The sequence below is a fragment of the Telmatherina bonti genome, assembly GCF_933228915.1.
Source record: "Telmatherina bonti genome assembly, chromosome: 17".
Taxonomy (NCBI): Eukaryota; Metazoa; Chordata; class Actinopteri; order Atheriniformes; family Telmatherinidae; genus Telmatherina; species Telmatherina bonti.
Genome location: NC_136615.1, coordinates 22824641 through 22851121, shown reverse-complemented (window position 1 = coordinate 22851121; position 26481 = coordinate 22824641). Strand labels below are relative to the sequence as shown.

At 35.8% G+C, this 26481-nt stretch overlaps 1 protein-coding gene across 5 annotated transcripts; it reads right to left on the bottom strand.

Annotated features, from left to right (window-relative positions):
- Window positions 1-808: 808 nt before the first annotated feature.
- hook3 (hook microtubule-tethering protein 3) lies at window positions 809-26082 on the bottom strand. Of its 5 annotated transcripts, XM_079256554.1 has the most exons (26): window positions 25946-26082; window positions 19386-19471; window positions 18322-18394; window positions 18158-18208; window positions 17876-18008; window positions 17659-17726; window positions 17511-17573; window positions 16374-16457; window positions 14967-15029; window positions 12652-12815; window positions 12398-12538; window positions 11413-11500; window positions 11132-11245; window positions 10842-10952; window positions 10595-10679; window positions 10374-10443; window positions 8731-8871; window positions 8393-8480; window positions 6524-6558; window positions 6269-6351; window positions 5801-5901; window positions 5595-5699; window positions 5409-5480; window positions 4938-4970; window positions 4350-4486; window positions 809-4178 (listed from the first exon to the last, which is right to left on the bottom strand). In XM_079256554.1, the coding sequence occupies exons 1-26, from the start codon at window positions 26000-26002 to the stop codon at window positions 4166-4168; spliced, it is 2259 nt and encodes a 752-aa protein (XP_079112680.1). In that variant the 5' UTR covers window positions 26003-26082; the 3' UTR covers window positions 809-4165. The 5 variants fall into 5 exon arrangements, with proteins under 5 accessions (XP_079112680.1, XP_079112681.1, XP_079112682.1 ...); XM_079256555.1 differs by lacking the exon at window positions 4938-4970; XM_079256556.1 differs by lacking the exon at window positions 14967-15029.
- Between the last annotated feature and the right edge of the window lie 399 nt (window positions 26083-26481).

Below are 26481 nucleotides of genomic sequence, written 5' to 3'. Positions count from 1 at the left end.
ATTTCTGCAGCTTCGTCGTTTCTGGTTTGTGTAGGTGTGTGATCAATGATCAATTAGCAAAAATGAGAAAACAAGCAGGCAGAATATTTTGTTGTTTTTTTTTGTTGTTTTTTTTACAAGCTTTATTTACAATGTTTTCAGGTTTTGTGGTTTAGGAAGCACATTTCCATCAGCAGGTCCTCAATGAACAGATGTGAAATGAAACCCATCTAAGATGTGATTTTTTTTTTTTTTTTACCTTCTCAGATATCTGGACACTTCCCATACCACTATCACATAATGTATGTACAAAGTATTTGTATACAAGCAATATAAAACTTGGCAAATGGAAGGTTATTTGCTACTTCAGTATTTCAAATGAGTAAAAAAAATACAGCAAACACGACACGCTTTATACTTTTGACCTGTGAACAGCCTCGTGTTGCTCATGTCAGATACATTTGGACTGGGCCCTGGTGCGGTTAGCAGCAAACACATCGAAGGAACACTGGAGATTCATTTGAGCTTTTTATTTTCAAACACTGAGGATTTCCAAGTTATAGTTTTATTAGAGCAACATGACACTTTTCATTCACTGCTGATGAATTGGTGTTAATAAGGCCTTAAAATGACCAGACGAGCCAAGTTCTGACATCAAGTAATAATGATAACCACAGAAAAAGCTAATAAATTATGAAAGTAGTCAATTTAATGGGGAGGAAAAGAAGGAAAAACAATGTCTCATATATATATATATATATATATATATATATATATATATATATATATATATATATATATAAAAAAAAAGGTTTTCCCACATCCCTGAGTGTGGATGGGTTCCATTATTTACAGATTTCTTACCTGACTTCTGGGGATGGACGGTTAGAAGAGTTCCATGTAATCTAACTTATAGCTCCGACTGCAATGACCAGAGGGTGGTTCACAAAACTCAAGACATTTGGACGAGACCATTTTCTGAATTAACGCCGCAACTCTAATTTCACCTACTCGGTTTTGGAAAAGAAATTTATTTTTGACTAATTTAGGCTGCTAATACTGTATCAAAGCCATTTCAAAGGCAGCTTTGAGCTTACAATGCTGGTCTCTAAACCTAAACACATAATCTGCAGGAATCTCCACAAATTCACCATTTCAGTGAATTAAAAATGTGCTTTTTTTAGTTGAGAAAACAAACAAAAAAAAAACCTAAACACGTCTTTGTATACGCATCGTCTTGTGTAAACCAGAGATTCATATACTGTAAAACTTTTTTCTCCAGTTTACACCATTTGATTGATGCATTCCTCGTTTTGTTGCAAGTCTTTTTTTTTTCTGTTTTTTTTTTTATCTCCATCACATCCACTGTAACAGTATAAGTGATAATACTACTAATTAAAAAAATAACAAACACACGAATAAATAAGCCATTAAGATTAAATACATGGCATGAATCAAATTATGGATAAATGATAGAAATATTTCAGTAAAACAGGGTAAAAATACAGAGAAAAAGCCCTCATTAAGCCCAACTACAGGTTCATTTTCTGAGCAGGCAAAGCCCGATTGAGACATTTTCATTCCCTAAAAATGACAAACTAACTCGAGTCATGAGGCAACATGCCTTTAACTCCTGAAAACCACAAGGTTTTTAATGATATAAACAAAAGGCACTAAACTGGAGAATTGTCATCTCTCTCATTTAAGTTATAAGCGTTTAACACTACAACATCTTCGGGGCTTGGTGTGGTCTGTAAACTTAAAGTTTCTCCATCGCTAATACTATAATTTGTGTCCTATAGAACACTGCATATCTACCAAGTCCCCTTATTCTAATTGATGCCAACTTCTAGTTTCCTATTGCTAGCAGATTAAAAAACACTGGCATCTAATGCAGGATGTCTGGAAAATGAACAGAGGCTCAAATTAAAATGATAAAAACACCTTCACCAGGGAGACCAATTCTCAGTGTGCATCTCATGAGATGGAGGCACACTGAAAAATATAGCAATTAGGCTTAATGTGGGCTTTCATCCCGTATAAAAGCACATCTGTAACAATGTTGTTCATTTAAAACACTTTGTAATCTTATGCTCCAGATGCAATCCGCCCAAACAGCCCATGGGGCAACACAGTGAAGCCCTGTAAAGCTCGCCTTATGCTAAAAACTGGCTGCAACTGATATGTGAGGTTTAAAGCGAAGCAATCTAGAGACAAGGTTGGACATAAAGACTCAATGTCGAGGTTTAAAAGATGCCGACTCCTTATTCCAGAAAATACAGTCCAGTTTGCAGGGAACACCTCTCAAATATTACCTCAATCCTCCAACCGCGCAACGTGAAAAAGACATGTGGAAATATGTCACTGAGGTATCCTGAAACGGCCGATGTCAAGATCCACACAAATACGACAGAAATTACTTGTAAAAAAAAAACAAAAAAAAACAACAACACTGCTGTATCCTAACCCCTCCTCCTGGGTGTTTGTAACATATGCTGAACCGTAACAAGCTGTGCAGACGCACAAGCAGGCATGTCCGTAAGAAATGAGAGGAATGGAAGAGGAGGAAGAGAGTGGGATAGATGAAAACAGTAACACAACAGGATCATAATGAGAGGAGAGGAGCCCGAGTGGTGGAAAAGAAATTAATTGGGGGAACAAGAGCATCTCCTTTCTGCCCCCCATCTCTCCTCAGGCTTGTCTGGAGGTTATGAAGCACGACACTGCTGAGGGATTTGTTAGTGCTCATGCTGCTGCTAGAAGGCTGGTTATTTGCAGTCTCGAGTCAATGCAAGGGTCATGCAAACAGTATGCAGGGCAGGCAGATCATGCATTGCGTGCCTCGGCCTAGCCCAGCCATGGAGACAATGTAGGCCACAGAAAGGCTTGGGCAGGTCACTGATGTGCCACTCATGCAGTAACATTGCTGTTGAGGGAGGAGAGAGAGAGAGAGAGAAGTGATGGTCAGATGAGAAAGCTTGTTAGCGTGAATTCAATAATGCACCCTTGATCTCCTCAGACGCCAATCAAATTAAGTTCAGAGTTCATAGAAGACCATTAATCGTGATATGCTTCAAAAACAAGAAATAAAAAATGGGTCAAAGAAAGGATAAGAATAACTGCATTCATCATGGAGGTGCAAAATTCCTATTAATAGGGAAACAAGCAGTTCTGTCAAACTGAACCAAACATTTATATCAAATTATGGCAGCAATATAATAATTCTAAATTAAATCAAAGTAAAGGAAAACAACTGTGCAAAACTAATTAGTCGGCTTTGTGTTTGTTGCACCTGCATCTTGAACTTAGCGACAGTCTCACAGTTAAACTTATGTGCGCTGTTTTAGGGGTAAAGTCTGCACTATAGTCGAAGTAGCATTGATAGATCACTGATACAATCAAACTCTATGGCACATGAGGTGTTGTCCGACCATCTTCGTATATGCTGGTAAAGCCAAAACCAAGTCAAGTGGTTTTGCTTAACAGTGACTTTGTTATTTGCTCGATACAACAAACCAGCATATGAGAAAACTACCAAGCTTTAGATTGCACATTCCTAAACAACTTTCAAACCTACCAAAGTGCCTTTTCTTGGGAAAAAATGCTAAGAAAAAAAATTATTGCTACACTGTAACCAGCCAACAGTTAATCGTTGTCTTTCACATCATGTAGTCCTACTGGAAGTCATTTAAGAAGACCTTCAGACTTTAAGCAGGCAAATCAGACATTTACCTGTGAAAATGCATCTTCATTTGCCTGCATCTAATTAAGACTAATTCAATAACGTGATGAAATTAGAGACAGCTTCCTTAAAGCTACATCGTAAAGACAGACTGTGTCTCCAATGAACATCAAATGTGATCACAGGTAGAGATGTGCATAAATACTGCATGAACAAGTAGAGCACTTCCTCTTATTATAAAAATGACAGTAACTTGTTAACAAGATGTGTTTCTTCTGAGCCTCGGGGTCCAGATTATATGAATAGTAACAGTTTGCCACACAGTACAGGTTCAACAAGGGTTGGGAAGGGATGAAGAGAAGAGGTTTGGAGTGATTAGTTCCTGTCAAATATGCTGGGTTTTGAAAAACAAAAAGGTAGAAGTCTTGCATCATAGAAGTCATGGTAAAAAAAAAAAGAAAAAAAAATAGTGGTGCAAGAATTGGGCAGCCTAGCCCGGCATCTTTACCTCATGGATCTGATTGAGAAGAAAAACAGAAAGTCAAAAGGCAGAATGCAGCAAGATAAGAACTTGCATTAGATATGAATGGAAACAGTGCGCCTCAAAACAGGCACACCTACTCAATGCAAGTTCAGGGGATCTGAAAGGTAGCTTGTGGCAGTAATTTTGAGCACTGCAACCATCTACCTTGCGGTAGCTGGCTGGACGTGGCCTGGGTAGGATCGACGTGTGCTGGTGGCCTGTCTCTGTCGGGCAAGGAATGACTGACCCGAGCCCGTGTTGGCAAGGCGGTCTTCTGCCGCCTTCTTCTGCAGCGACATCCCCTGGGAAAACATCAGGAGGAAGAATCTTAATTGATGGCAGAGCTACAATTGTAGGTAGAGCCAACACTGACACAGGAGTAGAAAATGTTTTAGTACAAAGTCTGCGACCATCAGAGCAATAATCCTCATGCTGGAAAAAGCTAATTAGCTTAGATGAAACATTTAACTAATCACAATTAGAATCAGTTATCGATCAGATACAGAAAAGTGACTAATCAAAGCCAAAATAGACTTTAAAAAAAGTGTTGCTCTGTTTGGCTGTGGTGCTTTGGCGTTGGTTCGACTGGAGGCATCAGACACCAAACGATATTCCCTCTTTTGTTTGAAAGATGAGGTAACAGCCATGTCTCACAATTCAGTTCAGAAAATTATTTTGAGCGTTCAAATTGGGAGACATCAGGTAACTGCAAAAGCCACAAGCCATTTCATATTCATCAAACTATTTACTGACCCCTCGTGGCCTATGCATCGGGTCAGTGCCATCCTGGAAGAGATGACACACATCAGGACAGGAAGACTCAAAACACCTATGTATTGAACTGTAGTAACTCCTTTCTTCAAAGTGAACATGTGGACACCATACGTATCAACAAATTAAATGTTAAAGTGTAATAGGGGGCCTTAGTCCTGCTTGGGTCTTCCTTTAATTTATTATTCCTCTGTACATCATGAGGAAACCAGATCCGCTGACTGCCGTCGTCTGACAGTCTATGCTGCCCTCTAATGGCTGAGCAGCTTGATAACAGCCTACATTTTGACCAGATAAAAGGGAGTACTTGCTCATTTTATTTATTTTATGACTTAGATGTTGTTGGTCTCCTTTGCGTAAAATCTAAAAATAGATCTACAACATAATTTTAAAAAAGAACACTGGTAACCAGAGATACCAGCGGTAGTTTCAGTCTGTAAAGCTTCCTCTTACCATGGTGTACCAGGCTGAAACAATCAGTTTCTCCTCGTGGTCCCTCTGGCTCTTCGTCTTGTCCATTTCTTTCTGTGAGGAGGAAACACAGATGCAAACGGTTATGCTAATGTTTATATATATTTATAATGATGTTTGTTCATCTGACTACTGATGGATTTTTGCCTTTTTTTTTTTTTTTTTTACCTCCAATGAATGCAACATCCTCTCCTTCTCCTGCAGCTGGTTCTTCAGCGCCTGAACTTCTGGGCCTGAACCCTGGTTCTGCTTGGGGTCCAGTGTCCGGATCACCTGTAAATGGCAGATTCCATCATTTTTTTCCCTTTCTGTTTATGTCCAGCTCATATCAGATGTAACTGCACTTTTTTTTTTTAATGTAAAAATTAACTCACACTCTTGGCTTTTTCAAGGTATTTCTTGTATCTCTCTTCCATTTGTTTCATCTCGTCATCTTTCTTTCTCAAGGCTTCTTCCAGCTCTTCTACTCGATGGGCTACGATGGAAAAGCATTGTAGTTCAGCTGGTTCTACAACACATCCACGGTGAGTGGAATATTTTTGTGCCACAGCGTAATAAAGTAGTGTTTTTACAGCACAGTCTCAGCATGTATCTTTCATCAAGGCCAAGGTTTCATTTTGCAGTTGTAATAAAAAATATTCCTAATCTGCACATGATATTGATGGCTTCTTTCTTTGTCAATGCTCCACATTTCCACTAAGTTTAATGAAATTCACGTTGGTAGTTTTTGCATTATCTTGCTGCCAGACAGAAAAAGGACAATGATCCCATTTCTTCTTGCTTTGGCAGAGGAATGACAGTAACAACAGGTTTCAATATTTCAGCATTGACTCCAAACTCACAGCTGGCGTTGTACTTTGGCTCCATTTCATCAATGAAGGCATTTTTCTTCAATAACTCATTGTTCAATTCTGTTACTTTTTCCCTAAGAAAAAAGAAGACACTGATTAAAAGGGAACCTTTTTGTCTTATATGGGCAAATATTTAATGGAACGTACATCTGGAATTAAATGATAAAGACATGTAAAAGTACTTTAACGCACTGAATTAGAAACTTAATTTATCATTCAGTGAAACTATTCTTTAAGATCACTTACATGTGCTCTTCATATTTCTTCTTCAGAAGTGAAGACTGAACAAAAGAAGAAGAAAAAAAACATGGTAAATAACACATCCAAACTTTTTATCAGTACAGTATGTTCCACTTCGTATAAACACAAAAATAAATGATTAGATAATATTCTTTCCAAGCAAAGTTGTGGTGTGCTTTGCAAAGAGTCCTAAACATTTCTAGGCACATACATCAGGGGAAAATGGACAATTACACAACTTTCATTACATCCTGTATCAAAGAGGGTGTGGAATAATGATTAATGAGTTAGTCCTATCCATAAGCATCTTCTATACCTTAATCCAACTTTGTTAAAATACTAATAAAGTGAACAATGACATCTCTATTTTTTTTAATAATATATTAAAAATAATATATTATATAATATCAGTGTCTCAGTATGAAATATAGTGATGCAGCATGCAGCACACTGGTGTGAAAGCCAGTCGGTTCATGGTACTTGAAGATCACATGCTCTGGTTAGTTTCAGAATGTAATTAGAGGAGGAAGCAGGAGGACTGGGTTTCTACTCAGGGATGGGTTCCAACTCTCTTCTTTAAAGGTCTATAATACATTACCTTTGCTCCAGCATAAACTATTTTTCTGTTTACGAAGTACACTTTATTCTACATCTATTTACTAAACTACACTTTTAATTCTACACATTATATTCATATATATATATATATATTCATATATATATATATATATATATATATATATATATATATATATATATATATTTTCATATATTCATATATATATATATATATATTCATATATATATATATATATATATTCATATATATATATATATATATTCATATATATATATATATATATATATATTCATATATATATATATATATATTCATATATTCATATATATATATATTCATATATTCATATATATATATATATATATATATATATATATATATTCATATATATATATATATATATATATATGAATATATATATATATATATATATATATTCATATATATATATATATATATATATATATATATATATATATATATTCATATATATATATATATATATATTCATATATATATATATATATATATTCATATATATATATTCATATATATATATATATTCATATATATATATTCATATATATATATTCATATATATATATTCATATATATATATATATATTCATATATATATATTCATATATATATTCATATATATATATTCATATATATATATATATATATTCATATATTCATATATATATATATATATATATATATTCATATATATATATATTCATATATATATATATTCATATATATATATATATATTATATATATATATATATATATATATATGAACGACAACATCTTAAAAGTAAATAGATTTACTTACAATAGTCTGTGTGGAGCATTATTTGAAAAGGAAGTGGACAAAGGTTTTAATTTATTTACCAACTGGCAAAAATCCGAGACATACCAAATCTTTATAATGGATCGTCCACATAATGATTTCACTTGTCTTTAAACATTTAGCATTGACTTAAAACAGTCCAGCTCCTCACTTAAATAAAACATAAAAACATTAAGATAGGCAGAGGAGAACTAAATAATGATTTGCTCGACACAGCAGGCCTAAAGTACACATTCAAAGAGTATAAAACTGGACTAATTCTGCTTTTTCACCCTTAAAAGTTGAATTTAAAATGATTTATGAGCCCTCAACAGAGGTGGAATGTAGTGTTGGATAAGTGGTATGACTGGAATTTGGCTTGCTTTGGTCATTAAATCTATTTCCATGGATATCAGAAATACACCAAGAGCATGGAAAAAAAACCACAAAATCTCTTACATCATCTGCTTTCGAGCCCTGTTCTTGCACAGTCTTCTGCAGCTCCTCGACCTGACTCTGCTCCTCCATCAAGCGCTGATTGATTAACCTACATAAAAACAAAAAGCCAAGTTAACAAAACTGATTTTCACACAGGAGTGAACAAACTGATAGCTCAACAGAGACGGAATATCAGGGTCAGCGAAGACAAAAAGAACCTTTGTGGGAAAACAAATGGGTGACTTATTAACACTCAAATGCATGTGAACAAGCCAAAAGCAAAATCTTCTCGTTGCCCCTTTTTGGTTTCGGTTTCAGTGGTAGAAGCTGTATTATCAGATGAATGTGTCTGTACTGGCCTGTTCTCCGTCTCCAGCTCATTTTTTCTTCTGTTGGCATCTTCTAGTAGACTCTGCAGCAGAGCGATCTTCTCGTTGTCTGAGCCCTCCTGGGCCAGCTTCAGCATCTTGTTCTCATGCTGAAGACGAATCAGGTGTTCTCTACAGAAACATATTGGACAGTAGCAGGTTAATCTGCATAGTCATAAAAGGTGATTCATCACTTCAACCAACCAGATCCAATCTGATCACATCATCAAACACAATCAATTCTGTACATAACTTATGCAAAATTGCATTCATACTAAAAGCTTAACGAATAAAGACTTGTTTCTATTGCTGTAATAAGAGGCTACAAGCATTTGAATGTCACACACCGACACCACCAAAAGCTAAAAATAAAAAATAAGCCTAAGTCGTCTCTGTGGCTGCTAAGCTGGGTCAATAAAGGTTGCCTTTTTGAAAAAAAAAGAAAAACATTGATTTTCCAAATCAGGAGTGATACAGTAGCAGATAAAACAGTGTAAAGGGGATAAAGTGTAACACACTTAAGCAGTGCAAAGGTATTCACAAGGATTTCCCCATTTACACATTTTATATCAGGAAACAAGTCAACAAAACATGCAACAATATTTCGCAGGAAGTGCAAAGAGAAGTGAATGAGGAGGACACAGGTCTTGTCTTGGACACAGGTCTGTGAAACATCTAAACAAATAGAGAATCGCGGGGCTTTGTAGTGAGGTAAACATTGAGACAAAGGGTGGAGAGCTGTGTCATGTTTATTTCAGGTATTTTTGTTAGACTACAGGTTGGTTGTTGGTCTGTCTCTTGACTTGTGTTTTGGTTCCCCATTAGGAGAACTGACTAACCTTTCCATACATTTCCATATAAACTCACAGCCCTTGGCAAGCAAAGGTGAAAACTTTGGATCAAGTACAGCAAACTGCTCTCTCAGCTTACATAATGTAACCCCAAACCCCCGATGGGGCTGATTACAGCAACAGGTTGATGCTGAGCAGACACAAATTTGCATTACTTCACATACCAAGTGGACATTTTTCTAGTTTACCCAAAGTGTATGATGAAATATTACCATTGCAACACCTTACATCCACCTTTAAAGGGTTTCTGCATGTGAAATCAGGTCACGCTATAATACTGTTGTTTGGTGAGTAATAAGTTTATTGAACTTGGTTCATTTAAATCTTTTCCCCTCCAAAAAGGCAGCTTTTCATAGATTAGTATTACTGTGTAAATCCACAATTGTTCTATGATCAAGGCCAAAGTGTACTAAAAACTCTTAGAAAGCCATTATCAGGCTGATGCAACTCTTACACAGCTGTTCACTAAGTTTCCATGCAGTATTTTGCTCAAATTAGCTCCCTTAAACAGTCGTGCCTGACTGCTGTCCTAAAACTTCAAAAATGTTTGTTGAGAGTAGCTTTCTTTTTTAAGTAAAAAAAAAAGGCTCATGTGTAAAAAAAAATTAAAAAAAAAAAAAGGATTGCTGTCTTCCCATCCAGAAATCCAACCCTGGTTTATACACTTTTTACAAAAATTGAGTGGCTTCATTATAAGTTATGTGTTTTTTGTTTTGTTTTTTTTTTTAGAAAAAGAAAAGGCATCAAAATGGCAAAATAAATGTTCAAAACAGATAAATTTACCGAATCTCTGGAGTGGTGATCTCAGCCGCCAGCGAGTCAGAGCCGTCGTTGCTGGCCAGTGGGAACAAACCTTGGCAAACAGAAAGTAACTATTAATACATCTCAGCTGAAACAGAGTCAGTAGACTATACTCATATTCAAAATAAAAAAATTCATATAATATCTCTCAATCAATCAATCAAAGCCCCAGGTCTCAGTCGGTTTTTCACACATTTCTTCACCTGATGTAAGCTGTCCCTCTTGAGCCTGGACACAATGAAGCTCCTCAATTGTCTCCTTCAGTGAGTCTCTCTCAGTCCTCATACGCTGCAGAGGAGAACAGTTAAGATATGAAATGAAGACTCCTAATGTGTTTGATGATTTTTTATTCTAATCTAAAGCAGGACCCTGTACTTGTACAGTTTCCGCTTTAGGAAAAACACTTTTGGACCAGTCTTTTCTCCATATAGTCAAAAGAAATGTACATACATCCTTTTCTTTTTGGAGAGAGTCCACTTTCTCTTTGACGCGTTTGTACTCAAACTCCATTTTGTCAGCTTTTTTAGACTCTTCTGACAGCCGGTTCTGAAGTTCGACTACCTGTGCAAATAAAAGAGAAGTCAACCAAAGACGTCATCTCCCAAAATATAACATATGACTCATGCACAAGAGCTCTGTAAATGAATATCCGGCAGAGCGGAATTACACTGCACAGCCAGGGGAAAGAGCTCAGAATGACTTTTGCATATGTATGTTGAAATGGTGGCCCTGTCAGGTACCTGTCTCTTGTACGTCTCCAGCTGGCCCTTGGTGGCATTCGCCTTTCGAAGCTCTTCTTCCAAGCTGACATTGGTCTGCATCAATGCTGTGTTCTTTTCCTCCATAAGTTTATTCTGAAACAAAGTAACAGCAATGTTAGCTTAATTGGGGATCAAAGTTTTTGACCTTTAAAAAAAAAAACAAACAAACATTCAGACAGTGACTTTAAGATAAGACAATTAAAATCAGAAAACAACACAAAAACATATACTGATCTGTGTGTGTGTGTGTGTGTGTGTACCTGTCTCCTGAGTAGGCCCATGTCCTCCAGCTTTTTCTTGTAGTGTTCCACTGTACCCTCCAGTTTTGACACTTTGTCAGATGAGTGCCTGAGAAAGGAGCAGTTCTGGTTTGAGTTTAGTCTCATTCTGACATCCAACAGGCTTTTGGCAGAAGATCTGGGATGTTTGACTCATCTATCAGTTTGTTTGGCCGATGACAGAAGGTTTTTTTCGTGGTTCTTTTTCCACTGTCAATCCAAATATAAGACCACTCCTGTTCTCTGACTGGGTACGGTTACATGATGTTTCTTAATTTGGAATTAATAATTTGGAATTAAATCATTCGGAATTAACGTATTCTCCTACGAGTTTACATGAAAATAATATTTCGGAATGGAGGTTTACATGAAACACATCCTCACTTACTTCCTCTTTAGAGCGGCGGGTTGGGAAGGGTTCTGATTGGACAGAGGGTGCACGTGACGAATAACGTATACCGGAAGTAAATAAAGTAATTGGCTCCCTGCTTCTTGTATTTTCAGTCGTAACTTGTAAAAACTACATAAGTACCAGTTTTGCCACCATTTTTATTCTAAATTTGAAGCACTGGCTCAACACCAGCATACTACTTCACTTTTTGCAGCGACTGAGAAGAAAAAGAAAAGGAGACCACCAAACACAGGAGGCAAAACAACGTGCGTCATCGGGACAGGATAAGGTAACAAGCATGCGCAGAACGACTGGAATTCACTTAGAGTGGAGTTAAGGTTTACATGACAGACGAATTAAATAGATCAGAATTAAAATTCGAACAAACCAGCCACTTACATCGGAATTAAGTTTAATTCCGAAAAGAAATTAGCATTAGGAATTAAATGTTTACATGGTCATTTTTCATCAGTTTAAAGCAGAATTAACTTTTATTCAGAATTAAACAGGAATTAAAACTCCCATGTAAACGCAGCAACTGTTAAGTTTTTTGTTAATCAAAATTCTGCATCATACCTGAGGACATCCATCTCATCCTTAAGACTCTGGGCTTCATCAGCCAATGAAGAAAGCTCTTCGTTCTGGGATTTCACATCCAGGAGTTCCTTCTCAAGCTCCTCACAACGGATCCGGAAGTCGTCTTTTGCTGCCTCCAGCCTACAAGGCATCAGTAACCAATTAATCCATTCAAACATCTTAAAAATCAGCCTCAGTCAGTTCAACCTCCCCATGGTAATGTGGTACAATCTTTGCATGTTACAGCTCCACACCTGAAAGTTTCTTCCTGTAGCTGCTCCAGTTGTGTCTGCAGCTGGAGATGTCTCCGTCCAGCGGGGCTGTTTATGTCCTCTATGGAGTCAGACTGGTTAAGTCTCTCCATCAAGACTTGGTTTTCAGCCAAAAGACTGCTCTTCTCCTCTTGCAGGGCAGCAACCTGAGGAAAGGAAGGTGTTGTAGAAGAGTGTAAAGAAAGGATCAGCAGAGGAGAGAGGCAGCAGGAATTTGGAAAGCAGCAGAAAAACAAGGAATGAAGAGATGAAATGGAAAAGTATAGATGGAAAGAAAGTCACATGGATGAGAGGAGATGCAGAAAAGGGAAATGGGTTAGACAGGCATGAACCAAAAAACAACTTTTCTTCTCTGAAGTTATGAATATGGTCTTGGAACAACTTATTAACACTCAATCCATTAAGTCACTGCAGCATCAGGTTTGCACACACCAACGCACTCCAACAAGCCAAATAAACTAACAGAGCAAGGAGGGCTGCAAATGGGTTCATGTCATCTCGGTAAAAGACAAGAAACCATACTCCACACAAAGCGAAGCGGAAGCTGGTTGCTGGATTTCTTTCAAACGTGAAATGAACCAAACTGATTACCAGCTTTGAACCTAAATAAATAGATCTGTCCTGAACACATCCATCTATCTATATTTATTAGGGGTGGGACTTTAATGTGTTAGTTATGATTAATTAGTTACAGAAACATTAACGCATTAAAAAAAATAACACATTTTAGTCGCGGTACTTTTGTCACAGTACAATTTCCTGGTACGAAAATAACACTGATGCACACTGTACATCTGCTACTAACTTAGCCACATTGGCGCTATACTTAGTGATGTTTCAGACCCTTTAGTCAGTTTATTTAAAGACAAAGTGAGCATCAACAAGTCTAGTGTCTTTTTCTGGTGGTATGGAGGACTTCTGGTAATTAACAATAAAAGAATGTGTAGTTTTCTCTTCTCCATTAGCAACACATCCCTCCCCCTTCTAATAAAAATAGCTCGGTCTCCATGCAGCTCCATGCTGTTGTCAGAGGAGGAGGTGAACATCTCTGCAGCATGGTCAGACTGAAGTTGCCACGAATTGATCCTGTCAGATATTATTGTCTCTTAAAAAAGAGTGGACGAAACCTTTAGAAAGTAAAAATTCCTGTAACATGCTGTACACTCCCGGTAAAAGAATAACTGGAGCTGCAGCTGTTAAAGTATTTGGAATGACACTTTAACTTTGGGACTGTTAAGTTTTTGACCAGGGATGTTTTCTCCTCTTCTTTTTTTTTTTTTTTTTTTTTTTTTACCATTTTAAAAGTTAAATGCATTTTTCCAGGAATTAATAGAGTTTGAGTTTGAGTATATATATATATATATATATATATATATATATAAAATTCAAAGCTTTTCTGGAATTTTGAACACGTTAACAGCCTGTGCTAAGTAAATGCATTCTTATTTCTTTTTTTTTTTTCAGATTTATTGATGAAAGAAATGTAATTGTGTGGCAATACTTTGCAATGATGTTAAATCATAATATATTGCATATCACACCTGTAGGTTCTTTTTTGTTTGTTTTCATTTCCACAATGTATGCCATATCACAGATATGCTGTAACAGTGATATGTGGAAGCACTCTGGAAGAACTTACACATGTGTGAAAGTTCTCTCACAAGCTTACATCACATCCAAGATGTAAACAGCACATTTCAAAAAGCAGGAAACCAGGTGGGGGATCAGCTGTATTCAAAACCAGAAAGAGGTTACCAGAAAACAGGTTTAATGTTTAGTCACTAAAGTAAAGCAAAACAAGAGATGTTTGATAGCTGAAAACAGTGAAAAAAATGTACCAAACAATGTCTGAAAGTTTTTTTTCTATCAAAAAGAGAACAATGAAAAGATGAAAACTACAGGATAATAATTTTTGAAAATACTTTTTTTTAAGAAATGTCTCCTTCCTGGATTCAAATGCCAACCTCTTTCCCGTGCCGTTCGTTGTTGCCGTAGGAAAGCACGAGACACACTGAGGTAAGACACGCTGAGGGTCATTAGTGAGGGGGCGACATCTGACACACCCAGACAAAACTGCAGCTGAGGCTGAGGTTGGTGTGTCCATAGTGGACCAATGTGTAAAGGTGTGCACATTTGTGCACAAATGTGTACACACACGCACATGCACACACAGTGTGGAGAAGGAGAATCTGGTGCAAGCAGACTTTAAAAATAAAGAAAAATCCAGGACTACTTGACACACCACACATCATGAAAGGACGGAAGCAGCAGAGAAAAAGGAAAAAGTTTGGATTTACCCTCTCTTCTAGCTCATTAAACTCTAACCTCAGTCTATCACGCTCTTCTTGGACATGGAGGGCCTTAAAAACAAGGCACACAGTATTGAAATGGCAAGTCAATAAGAGGAAACCCATTCAACAAGCATGTTAAAAATGACTATTCTTTACATTATACCCTCCATTTGCAGACACTAAATATAAAATAATGATGTACCATTTTGCTGATAAGACAGTCACAAAAATGTCTTTCTTTTCTTCTTTCTGCTTTAGGACTAAGATTACAAAAGGAGACAATTTCACAGGAAATTGGATGAATTCAAATGAATAAATTAAAAAAAGAGGAACAATAGATCAGTTAAGCAGAAAAAAAAAATTGTTTAAATATTACTTTTCAGATATTTATATGTGTAAAGAATGGTAACAGTTTACTTAAACAGTATATTAGTTGCAAAACATTACATAGAATATGAATAAAAGTTCAATTTTATGTTTAGATTTGGCAACTTTTTATGCATTATATCATTTGTTGTCTTACATATTTAAAGTAAAAATAACAATAATAATAATAATAAATGAGAGAATATTAAACAAATTTTTACATCCACCAAGGCAGAGGTTTTGTTTTCAGCAGCATTGGTTTCCCTGTTAGCAATGTCATTCAAAACGCACTAAAATAACAAATTAATACAATTTCTTAAGAACTCGCAAAAACGGATTAAGGAACAGATCATTAGGATTTGGCAGTGATCAGGATTACTACCTGGATCTAGTTTTTTTTTAGTTTTTTTTTTTTTAATTATTTTTTACAAGCAGAGGACATGCACAAACATCCGAGGAACACTAGAGAACTTCACATCTTTGTTTCTCGAAGAAAGGTTACTAAAACGTAATACCATTGGATTTTCCGCATCGTATCAATATAACTGCATGATATGTTTTGTTTTTTTTTTAAAAAAGAAATGAAGAACAGATGGAGAAAACTTAGAACTATAAGAACAAGTTGCACAAGTTGTTTAAACATGGACGCAGGGTTTGTTTTCACTTACAAATTGTTCATGGTCACGTGATCATTAGGCTACAACACAGGTTTGCACCTCCCCATAAGGAGATAAAAAATCATGTTGCCATTAGATTCTAACAAATAAAAGACCACAATCATTGGCAAGAATAAAAAAAAAATACAATGGCCAAAAGTTTGGCTAAATGAAACGTTTGGTTGCAGAACAAGGTTGTACAGTTCAAGAAGTTTTCATTACTATTTTAGCTGTACTATGGTGATGGGTGTGAATGTGCTTCCAAAGAATAAATAAATAAATAAATGCTTGTGTTAAAATATTGAAAAAAAAATTACCTCTAAGAGTTTGTCATGTCTTTTTGAAATCAGGCAGCTTAAATCATGGGAGATGATCACTTCAAGAAACCAACCTGCATGTCAAGCTCACGACACCTCTGGGCGATCTCTTCCTTGGTGGCCAACGCATCATTCAACTCCTCGACGGTCTTTTTCAGCTGAGAACCGAGAAAAAAATATGGATTAAAACCTTTATAAGGATCAGATTTAATTTGACTGCCAATCGATTTATCTTTTGTATTAATAAGGCTACACTGAACACCGTCTATTTTATTAGATGCTTTCCAACCACAGCAACGTTTGCAGATCTTATAACTACTGCAGGCAGTTGCCTTGCCACTTGTGAATGTAGCTCCCATTGGTGGAACTTTCGCAACATGAGTACAACTATAGAAGACATTACCTACAAAGCAGCAAGTTCAGACGATCAAAGGGATGTCACAATATACGATTTCATAGGTATTATTATTGCCAAAGAAATAATCAGATTTTCAAATTAACACACTTATTATGCGCTTATTAATTTCCCAATACTATAAATGTGCAAAATAACATGAAAATCCATTATGAGCCTTAAAGGATTGTCAAAATCAATGTGTGAATGCAAAGAGATTTACACTTTTTCTTTTGAATTAACACCTAAACAACGTTATCACTCAAAAATCTTAATGTGTTTAAATGAAATCACATTACTGGTAATGTACCCAAAGCTAACCTGGTAAGCCAGGTTTGCTTTGGGTACATAGGAGCCTTGTCACAGCACTGCACAGAATCCAAGGATACAATGGCATTCTATTGTCTTTATTTATAAGGTTTCTGGTAGATTTTCAAGCTTTCATCATAGCTGAAAAATTAAGTTGTTATTTATAGTCCTTTTTTTTTTTTTTTTTTTTTTTTTTTTAAAACAAATGTGAATTTGGGATCATCTCTAAAGATAAGCCGATTTTGGACATGTATGTGAATTGCCATAGTGGCAAACCAAATCTACCGAGAAACACTTTATTCTCCTTATTTAAATAGAAAAAAAAGTTTTGAAAAGACAGTTTTCAAGCCTTACATTTAGAGGATGACCACACGATCATGTTTGTTTTATGCACAAGTTGTGTTGATCTGATATTGGATCAAATACTAAAACCTAAATATGGACTTAAGGGACAAAACTAAGTGTGTTTTTTTGTTTTAAACAGCAACACCAACAATAATTTCCATACCTGTCTGTCTAGATCCACATAAGAGTCATTTCCTCCTGTGACTGGAGTCTCTTTACTCATCAGCTACAGAAACAAAAAAACAAATTGGTAAAACAGTCCTATATGCCAAGACTATTTGATTGTGGACAAAACAGAACAATAAATCTACCTCTTGGATAGCCGTCATGACAACATGCTGCACTGACTCCTCCATCATCATTATGGTTTGGATGTATTCTACAGATTTCAGAGAAGACGACAAATGGAAGTAAAATTCAAGTTCCCCAGCCCTGAGCAATACATTGTGTTCTCTCTCTCTCACACACACACACACACACATGCACACACACACAGAGAAAACTAAACTCAGCGCATGCAAATATCACCTTGTTTCTGTTCACAATTGACAGCACAGCCCAATATGAGCTGTAGCATCCTCCCAAGTTCTGCTGCATCAGAATGTTCTCCAATCAGATTAACATCTGGTAGTGTGAAGTCATTGATGTGCTGACCTAAGACCTAGAAAGGGACAAATTATTTTCATGGAAACCCTGAAAGCATCCTGTATTATTACATCAGGTTTATCATGAGATTTTAAGTGTTAGAAACGGCCACACAAATTTCACCCATTGGATGATATGTTGGAAATTCTCAAAACATCTTCTTACCTCCTGGTTATAATCTAAGATGCCTTTGAGGATTTTCTTTAAATTGCTGATCTGGGAGAAGAAAAAAAAAAAAGAAAGAAAATGTGACGCTCTTCAAAGAATGATTTGCTTTATATAAACAGCAGGAACACAAAACGCTGCATAGAGAAAAACAGTATTCTCACCTTTAACCTCCAGTTGTCTCCGACCTCTGGCTTAATTCTGCTGATCCAAGCATCATTGAAATACACTATGTCTCTGGAAAAATTCAGAAAACAAATGTGTTTTGAGAACATGAAATCTATTTTGTTAAATAAGCCAAAGTCACATGACAAGAACTTCAGGCCAGTTGTCCAGTTGCAGAAAAACAATGCCAGTCGGAAGGGAATCAATAGCTTTGTGTGAAAGACATGGTCTGAGATGTTAGTAGTAGTCTCTGCTCAAATATCTGAAATGTTGGATGAAGAAGCTGTTAGTGGGGATGGTATGATGTAGATGGTATGTGAGGAGCCAATGGAAGTACATATGACAAGCTTTAAAGGTGGAGTATATAAGATTTTCAATAATTTCAAAATAAATTAACTAATAAAATAACTACAATCATAATTAGAAAGTTTTTTGAACATGTAGGTTCCAGTCTGTTCATATTTGATGCATTATTAAATTACAAGTTTAATTAATGACAAATGACAAAAAGCACATTTTTTTTACTGGTAGGCAAACATTTAAGAAGGGTCTTTGTAATTAATTAAACTTGTAATTTGATAACACATCAAATATGGACAAACTGGAACCTACATGTTTAAAAAAAAACTATCTAATTATGATTGTAGTTATTTTTTAGTTGATTTTTTTGAAAATATTGAAAATCTTACATACTCCACCTTTAATGACATAGACCATCGCAAAAAAGTAAACAAACAAAATGATGATCTATTCAGAAAACTGAGAATTCAGTTGAATGATTTAAACAGCAAAATCTTAACAATGTTTCCAGCTTGTTACAAAATGATGACACAAAACACAGGGGGAAAAAAAACCAAAAACATTTCTCTTCATTAAATCATTGACTTACTGTAACATGAATGACAAGAAAGAGATTTGCCTGCTTGACTGATGGAACTGTTTAATAGAGATCAGCCAGATGTGTCGGGCTTAAGTTGATGATGAAATTTTTCTGGCGTGAGCTTACCTTAATGAAAACACAAACAAAATATCTACTGGTGCATCTTCTACTCATGTCGCTTACATTTTCTGAAGAGCTTGCGCCATGACGACACCGCTGGTTAAATCTTCTACCGTCTTGCATGGTGCCTCCACTCCAAATGTCTGAATCTAAACAACAAAAAGAAACACACAAATGTTGAATGCTGGGTAAGAGGCAGACTTTCCAACTGTACGCAGTTGCCAGGTTATCAACTATATTGCATCTTAGAATTCAACACAATGTCTTTACAGAAACATGCTGATCACAATAAATAACTCATAACTGCTTCATACGAAGCTTCACGGTCAGTGGAATGAAGTACTAGTAAGGTGCTAGTATGGCCCACCTTCCACCACTGAAAGGAGGGTCAGCTGGTGGAAACTTTGTCATAAAAAAATAAATAAATAAATATTAAAAAAAAAAAAAGTATCAGCTTTCGTCAGGAAAATCCAATAAAATCAATAACTGAGCAGGACTTGTAGTTTTCCTTTGTCCGTGTCCACAAAACAGTCTTTTCATATGATTTATATGTAACATTGATGAAAAAAAACATCCAGATATTACTTGGTGTCACAATTCCAGCACACTTTATCATTGCCTTCTTATTCAATCACTGCTATCATGTAACAGATCATTTCCCAAGTTTCAAACTAGATTGTTTCACGTTCGTTTGTTCTGTTTCCACTTCACATTTTCTTCTTTAACATATGGTCCAGATAGAACGTCTGCTGTCCAAGCAGAAATTATACTCTACAGTCTGGATGCCAACAATCCATGTGCCAAAGGAGGAAAGGATCTTGAAAGCAGGAATGTTGGAATTTAAACAGGAAGAAACTGAGGAGTTGCAATGCTGCCTGCATATAATTCTCTCTCTTTCACTTTTCCTTTCTTGGCTGAAAAACATGTTCGTTCAACAATTCAATTGAACTTTAACAGTTTATCCAAACTGAGAAATTTGTGATCAATTGGACACAGTCTAGCCTGAAGACACATGAGATATTTAATACTATAATCACACATATTCAGATGAAACAGGTTTCAAACATTAATTCACTTGAACTTGCAAGAAAGATTTTTGTGCAAGGCAGCATTAAATACAGTATTACATAATGATCCTGACATTTTAGGTGTCGTCATCTCAGATAATTTCTAAAATCTACTTGCCTCCTTTAAGCAATTTTCTGAAAACCGAGGATACAAGAACATCCCGTCCAACTCCAGCAAAACCATGTCATTCTAACTACGCATAAACAAGATTTTGAAAGAGGTAAATTGATCTGTGCTTGATTAACTTAATTATTAAATTCTTAAGCAGTGATTATATTATTCTGAAGAACTACAAAGCTTTGGATTAAGCCGCAGAAAAGCAACTGAGTATTGCATCATTATTAGCAGAGACAGGGAGTAAGAGCAGTAAACAGGAAGACGTCTGACACTGTACTTAGTACAAGGACAACATTCAAACACTGCGAGGGCAACATGATGCCGACAAATGGCGCTAGTAAAATCAAATCAATCTAAATGACAGTTTTACACTGGTTTATTTTAGTTAAACATGAAACTTAACTGTGCTGTTTAAATGTAAAGCAAAGTATTGCCTTGTACTGTTTTCATTTGTTACACTGATCTTCCAAATCTAATTATTTGCACAAATATGTCCATGATAACGTTAAAAATGATGGACTAATTACAGTCTGCTGAGTTCCAAAAACACGAGTATCTTGTAGCTAAAACTAGCCACTGGCTCAGAGCCAACACAAAAGAAGACCAAAACAATACCCCTGGTTACATAACACTAATCACCAGTGAGAGGCACGGATGCTTTTGAATATTTAGCCATTTTTTAATCATCTAACACCTCAGTGAACTATTTCCCTTGCTTTTTTTTAATACTGTTTTTTTTTTTTAATACTTTGATGTAACCCTGCATGTGAAACATATTTGCTTCTGAAAATGCATAAAACTAAAGAAGGCGGAAACAGAACTAAAATGATACAAAAGGCTGCATGAAGACCTATTGTTATAACCAAACCACAACATTTGGCCTGCATCCTTTCCCCTCTGCAGGAAAGATAAGGAAGGAAAGAAAATATAGGATGAGCCTTTACTTCAACACAGAGAGTACACACTGAACAGATGTCAAAAGGCTGAAAAGGCATTTGTGCAAAGGAAATGAAAAAGAATGGCCCTTGACATGCAACACTTAGTGGTTGATGACAGGCTGGAAATATGACCAGCACCTGTTTTTGCTGAGTTAATGAATATTGATGTTTTCAGAATAAGTCACACTTAATCAACCACAACTTAAGATCCAAAAGATCCAAATTAGTTTTCTTTATTTGGTCAATAGCATTTTCACCCATCTGCCTTAAACTCCTGTCTCTAAGAAACAAAGGGTCTTACCAAACTGCCATGTCACTTTTACAAAACTGGATTTCACCAGAAAACAAAAGATGTAAAAGGAATGTAAGCACAAAGGGGAACAGATCAGGTGATTTGCTTTATGCAGGACACTGGGTATGCACCAGTCAATTGTAAAAGAAGCCTCTCATTACTGGTTCCACTCCAGACATAAAGTCTGTGCAACACTCAGGAATGTTGTTCTTCAACTGGTTTAAAAGTATAAAATGCCCCAATGTAAAAAATTAAGAGCCATCTACAGCCGATTGGCTCATCTTTATCTTGTACAGACACAGACTTAACAGTTCTGAACAACATTCACTGCAACATCAGATCACGTCCCAACCAGCTTATTGCCAGTAAAGTAACTGCAAACCTCAGTAATCAACCACCACTTCTGTATCAAGTGAAATGAAACTTGCTGTGTTGGTTCCAATAGAAAGCTACATGAACAACTGTTCTGCTTTACTGCTCAAACCTAGCTGTTTAAAACATAAATCTCGATCTGTGTCTGTAACTGTGGGATTTGTAGAATCACTTTTTCAGTATTTCCATATAATTTAAACGTGATAATGCCTGTGATTAAAGCAGTTAATTAGTTTTGAATGTTTAAAGTATGTTTTTTCCCCACAATATTTTGTGAACGTTTATGCATTCAGATATTCTAAATTTGGCAAATTTGCTCCTGTTTCATGATCTTAACAGATTACACCAGTGTGGTTTTGAGAACACCAGAACAGTCAGCTACAAAGGTTCATACAAGAGCTTAAAAGAAGCTTGAATCATAATACCAGTTTACTATGGAAGTTATCCAACACAACTAATGAGCACTTACACGGAACTCTACTCAAAAGTCCAAAGTACCTTTGAAGTAAAAAAAAAAAAAAAAAAAAAAAAAAAAAAAAACCCTTGACAAATAGATAAAGCCTTAATTAATGACAGCAAAGAAATTGCAAAAAAGAAAAGCAAAAAAAATAAAATAAAAAGCAGGAAACAAAAATAATTGCAGCAAGTAAGCAAACAATGCTACATGGGCACAAACATAGGGAGAACTAAGGCCCAAAAAAGGAAATCTACACCTAAATGTTTGCAGAAACTGTTGAAAAAAAGAGATGATCAAGCTGCTGTAAGAGCATGACTTGCTCAGCTAAAGGCAACAGAAACATGCTAATTTATCTCATAATGATAGTGATCAAGTTTAAAGAGGAAATGATTATCACCACGGGGGGCTTGACATCACACATGAGCATCAGTGAGCTCTGTTTACGTTTTATGTGGAATTTATTGAGAATAGACACTAAGGTCACGTGTCCCAACTTGGTGCAACTTTAATGACAAAATTACAAAATTCCCTGCTCTCAATAAGACTGTCATGATCAAATAATTTCAGTAAATAATTTAAAATAAAATAATTTGCCATTTTATTATTTTGTACAACCACTTTTAAAGACATATTAAATAAAAGAAAAAAGCATGATACGATTTCTGAAAGAACAAAATGTGTTGACAATAACCTTTTTTTTTTTTTTTTTAAACAAAGATTCATAATTATCTGTCTTTTTTAAATAATCCTGCAACAACTCAGACATAACTGAAGATGATGGTGGATTTTGCCAATTTGCATTGCGTTTGCATTACTGTTTAGTTCCAGCCTCAATGGCTTCCAGAAAATGAAACTTTCATCAAAACAGCTTGACAAAAATTTTAAATGTGATTTATTATAAAAAATAAATAAATAAAAAAGACCTAATACAACACTGCGCTACAACACTAATACAACACTTCCCTTGTGCACTCCAATGCACAAAGGAAACAATAAGCAACAGAAAAATAAAAGAAAAATCTTTAGGCTCTTCAGCAACACAAGTATCTACTATAGTGAGTTATGTCCAACTACTGGTTGATACTGGTGTTTTCTTTTTGTGATTATTTGTTGTGTTTAAAAGAAACATCATGAACGGAGGCTTTATATAGGCTAGCAAACACGAATGGTAACTATGGCAAGCTTCCACTTTTAAAACCATGTAGTAAACTGCTATACAGCAGCTTTTTTAAGCTTTCTAGGCATTAAAGTGTCTATAAACTGAATTTTTATTTAATTCAGTTTACAATTATTATCTTCAACAGAAATAAGAACAGGCGAATCAGCCTAAGAAAGATTATGTTATACATTTCACAAAGTTACAACACTGCTTCCTCTTTTGCTTCTAACTTATTTTTGACCAATAACGCCAAAATATCACCCTGTCCGACTGTGTGGATATTGATTTCAGCTTGAAACAACATCATGGAGAGAGTGAGTCATCATAACAACTTATGAAGAATTTCACAGAACAAGAGAAGCCCTGGACCCCCATCTAACCCGACAGTCCTTCCAAGCTGCGAGACTTTAAGATCACAAACACTTTTTAATCAAAATGCTTAACATAACAGTGCTAAAATACTTCACTGCACTAATAGATGTTGGGGAAAATATATGTTTTCTTCATAAAACATCTTGGGACTTGTAACTGGCAAATCTATTCATGTTACTGTTGTGACTAAAATGTTGAGCACAAGGTGAAAGTAGAAATGTACCTATCTCAAAAAATCAATTGTCAGAAAATATTTGATCAAGTTATATTGCCCAATTGCAGATGGGCTTTGTTCGTGTTGCAAATTAAGCCTCAGATTTCCTGAGACACAAGTGCAGCAAGAATTGCGTAATAAAATGAAGACTTCTCTGTAATCACATAAGGTGGATAATTTCATTAGTCCACATTGTGCAATCACCAGTTATTAAATTAGTTCTTGTCAGCTCACTAAGAGTTATGTGTAATATCTACACAAAAAAAAAAAAGTCCAGTCTTTAATACACCATAACATTTTTCCATGCACAATTTTACCACTTTATCAGCTATTTAGAGTTATGTATCAAGTAACAGACTACACACTGCCTTCCTGTTACAATGTTTGATAAGAGATATGCTTTCAAAGACAATGAAAATTAAGTTTTTTTGCTTGTCAAAAATCTGGGGTCTTTAAATATCACACACTCTTCTTTGACACCAGTCCAAAACTGAATACAGGTTCCCTCCAAAACATATGTAACACAAATAGACAGATGAGAATACAGATGCTTAGAACCACCAAGCTCTCAGTCCATGTCATGTGCATGTCTTTATGATACACTACTGATCCATGCTGGTATTATTATGTGGCAACAGGTTTATTATATGCAAACGTTTCCAGAAGATGACATCTCTGCCAGTTCATTTCCATTCCAGTTTATAAATCCAAACATGATTAAAAATGCAAGCTTCTTTTGCATAAACTGCAACATTTCACTTGCATACAACTATATTACAGTTAAGAGCTACTTTTGTGGAGTGCTTCCCATCCAAGATATATCACCTGAACAGTATAATATATGTGTGTGTATATATATATATATATATATATATATATATATATATATATATATATATATAATCTCAAATAGTCTGCATCCTTATTTTACTTTCTTTTAAATTATGATGTACTAGAAAAGGCAAGTGGAATGTTTTGTGAGCCAAATACATATTAAAAGTAGTACTCCTTGATATGCATTAATTGTTAGGACTTGGGGCACTTCATTTAATAATGTAAACAATCAGTTGTTAGCACGTGCTAATAAATACTAGCAGTTGCTTTATTGTATAGGTTCAATTTATTTTTTAAATCTTTAAATAGAAAGGTGTGCGCTTCATTTGCAAATCAATGTCTCTGGAAAGTAAGGAATGAAGGAGGACATGTGAAGATCGTGGCACACGAGACAACAATGATAGGAATTTGGTGTTCAGCCAGACACAGTACGTTAAATGCTCAGAGAAAGGAGTGCTGTATTCTACCACGGACAATCTCCTTGTTTCTACAAAAAGCATAGATTTAGTGTTGGAAAGTTGAGCTAACGCTGGGTAAGAGCGCATTTGCTCTGCGCCAGAATCAAACAAATAGTCACGCAATGGTAGGTTTGCTTGAAGCTAGCAAGAGTTTATCAGTAGCTAACACAGCAAACAGCTGGCCTGCATACGTAACCAAAGTGAGCCGTGTCATTTTCCTCTAGTCAGCTAGCGTCCCCCTCGTTAGCATATCGAGCTATGATTAGCCTTGAATGCTAGCTAGCATCGCCGGCGCCGGAGAGCTGTCTGTCACTGGGAAAACACTATAATGTTATTACTTACCCATGTTAAAAGACTTTCACATAGTTCCATTCGGTCCAATGACTCTGATGTACTCATCGTTACCCAATCTAAGCTGACTTTACGTGGCGGAGGGAGCTTGGACTAACAGTAAGCCTTCATACAGTCTGGCTCTCTGGGTGTCTCACAAACCGTCAGCCAATAGTCAGGTTCGCTGGTTGACTAGACCGGCGTCTACCAAAGGCGGGTCAGTTGGGCGGAGCTTCTGGTGCTGTAAAGGAAAATTCCCACTAATAACAGTCTTGTTTTGTTAAAACAAAAACAATTAACAGTCTATAATTATATCATAATAATTACACAAGAAGAAGAGGAGGACGACGAAGAAAGAGAAGAAATTAGTCATTAAAAGAAAATGGGAAAATAATAAAATAAAGCAACAGCGGTTATCTGGAATGCACTATAACATACTTTTAATTTTTGGCAGGCAAAGTTCAATAAGTTTGTTTAGTGACATTCTCATATGACATCTGATAAATGTCATATTCAAGACTTTGGAAGTGCACTGTCGGCCAAGTCAG

What these genes read in the sequence shown, in the direction of transcription:
- hook3 (XM_079256554.1), bottom strand. Translation starts at nt 26,002, where the DNA reads ATGAGTACATCAGAGTCATTGGACCGAATGGAACTATGTGAAAGTCTT. An exon ending in TCTTAGATTATAACCAGGAG is followed by an intron (nt 18,009 to 18,157) that starts GTAAGAAGATGT and finishes GTCCCTTTCTAG; the next exon opens with GTCTTAGGTCAGCACATCAA. An exon ending in ATGTGGATCTAGACAGACAG is followed by an intron (nt 16,458 to 17,510) that starts GTATGGAAATTA and finishes CTCGGTTCTCAG; the next exon opens with CTGAAAAAGACCGTCGAGGA.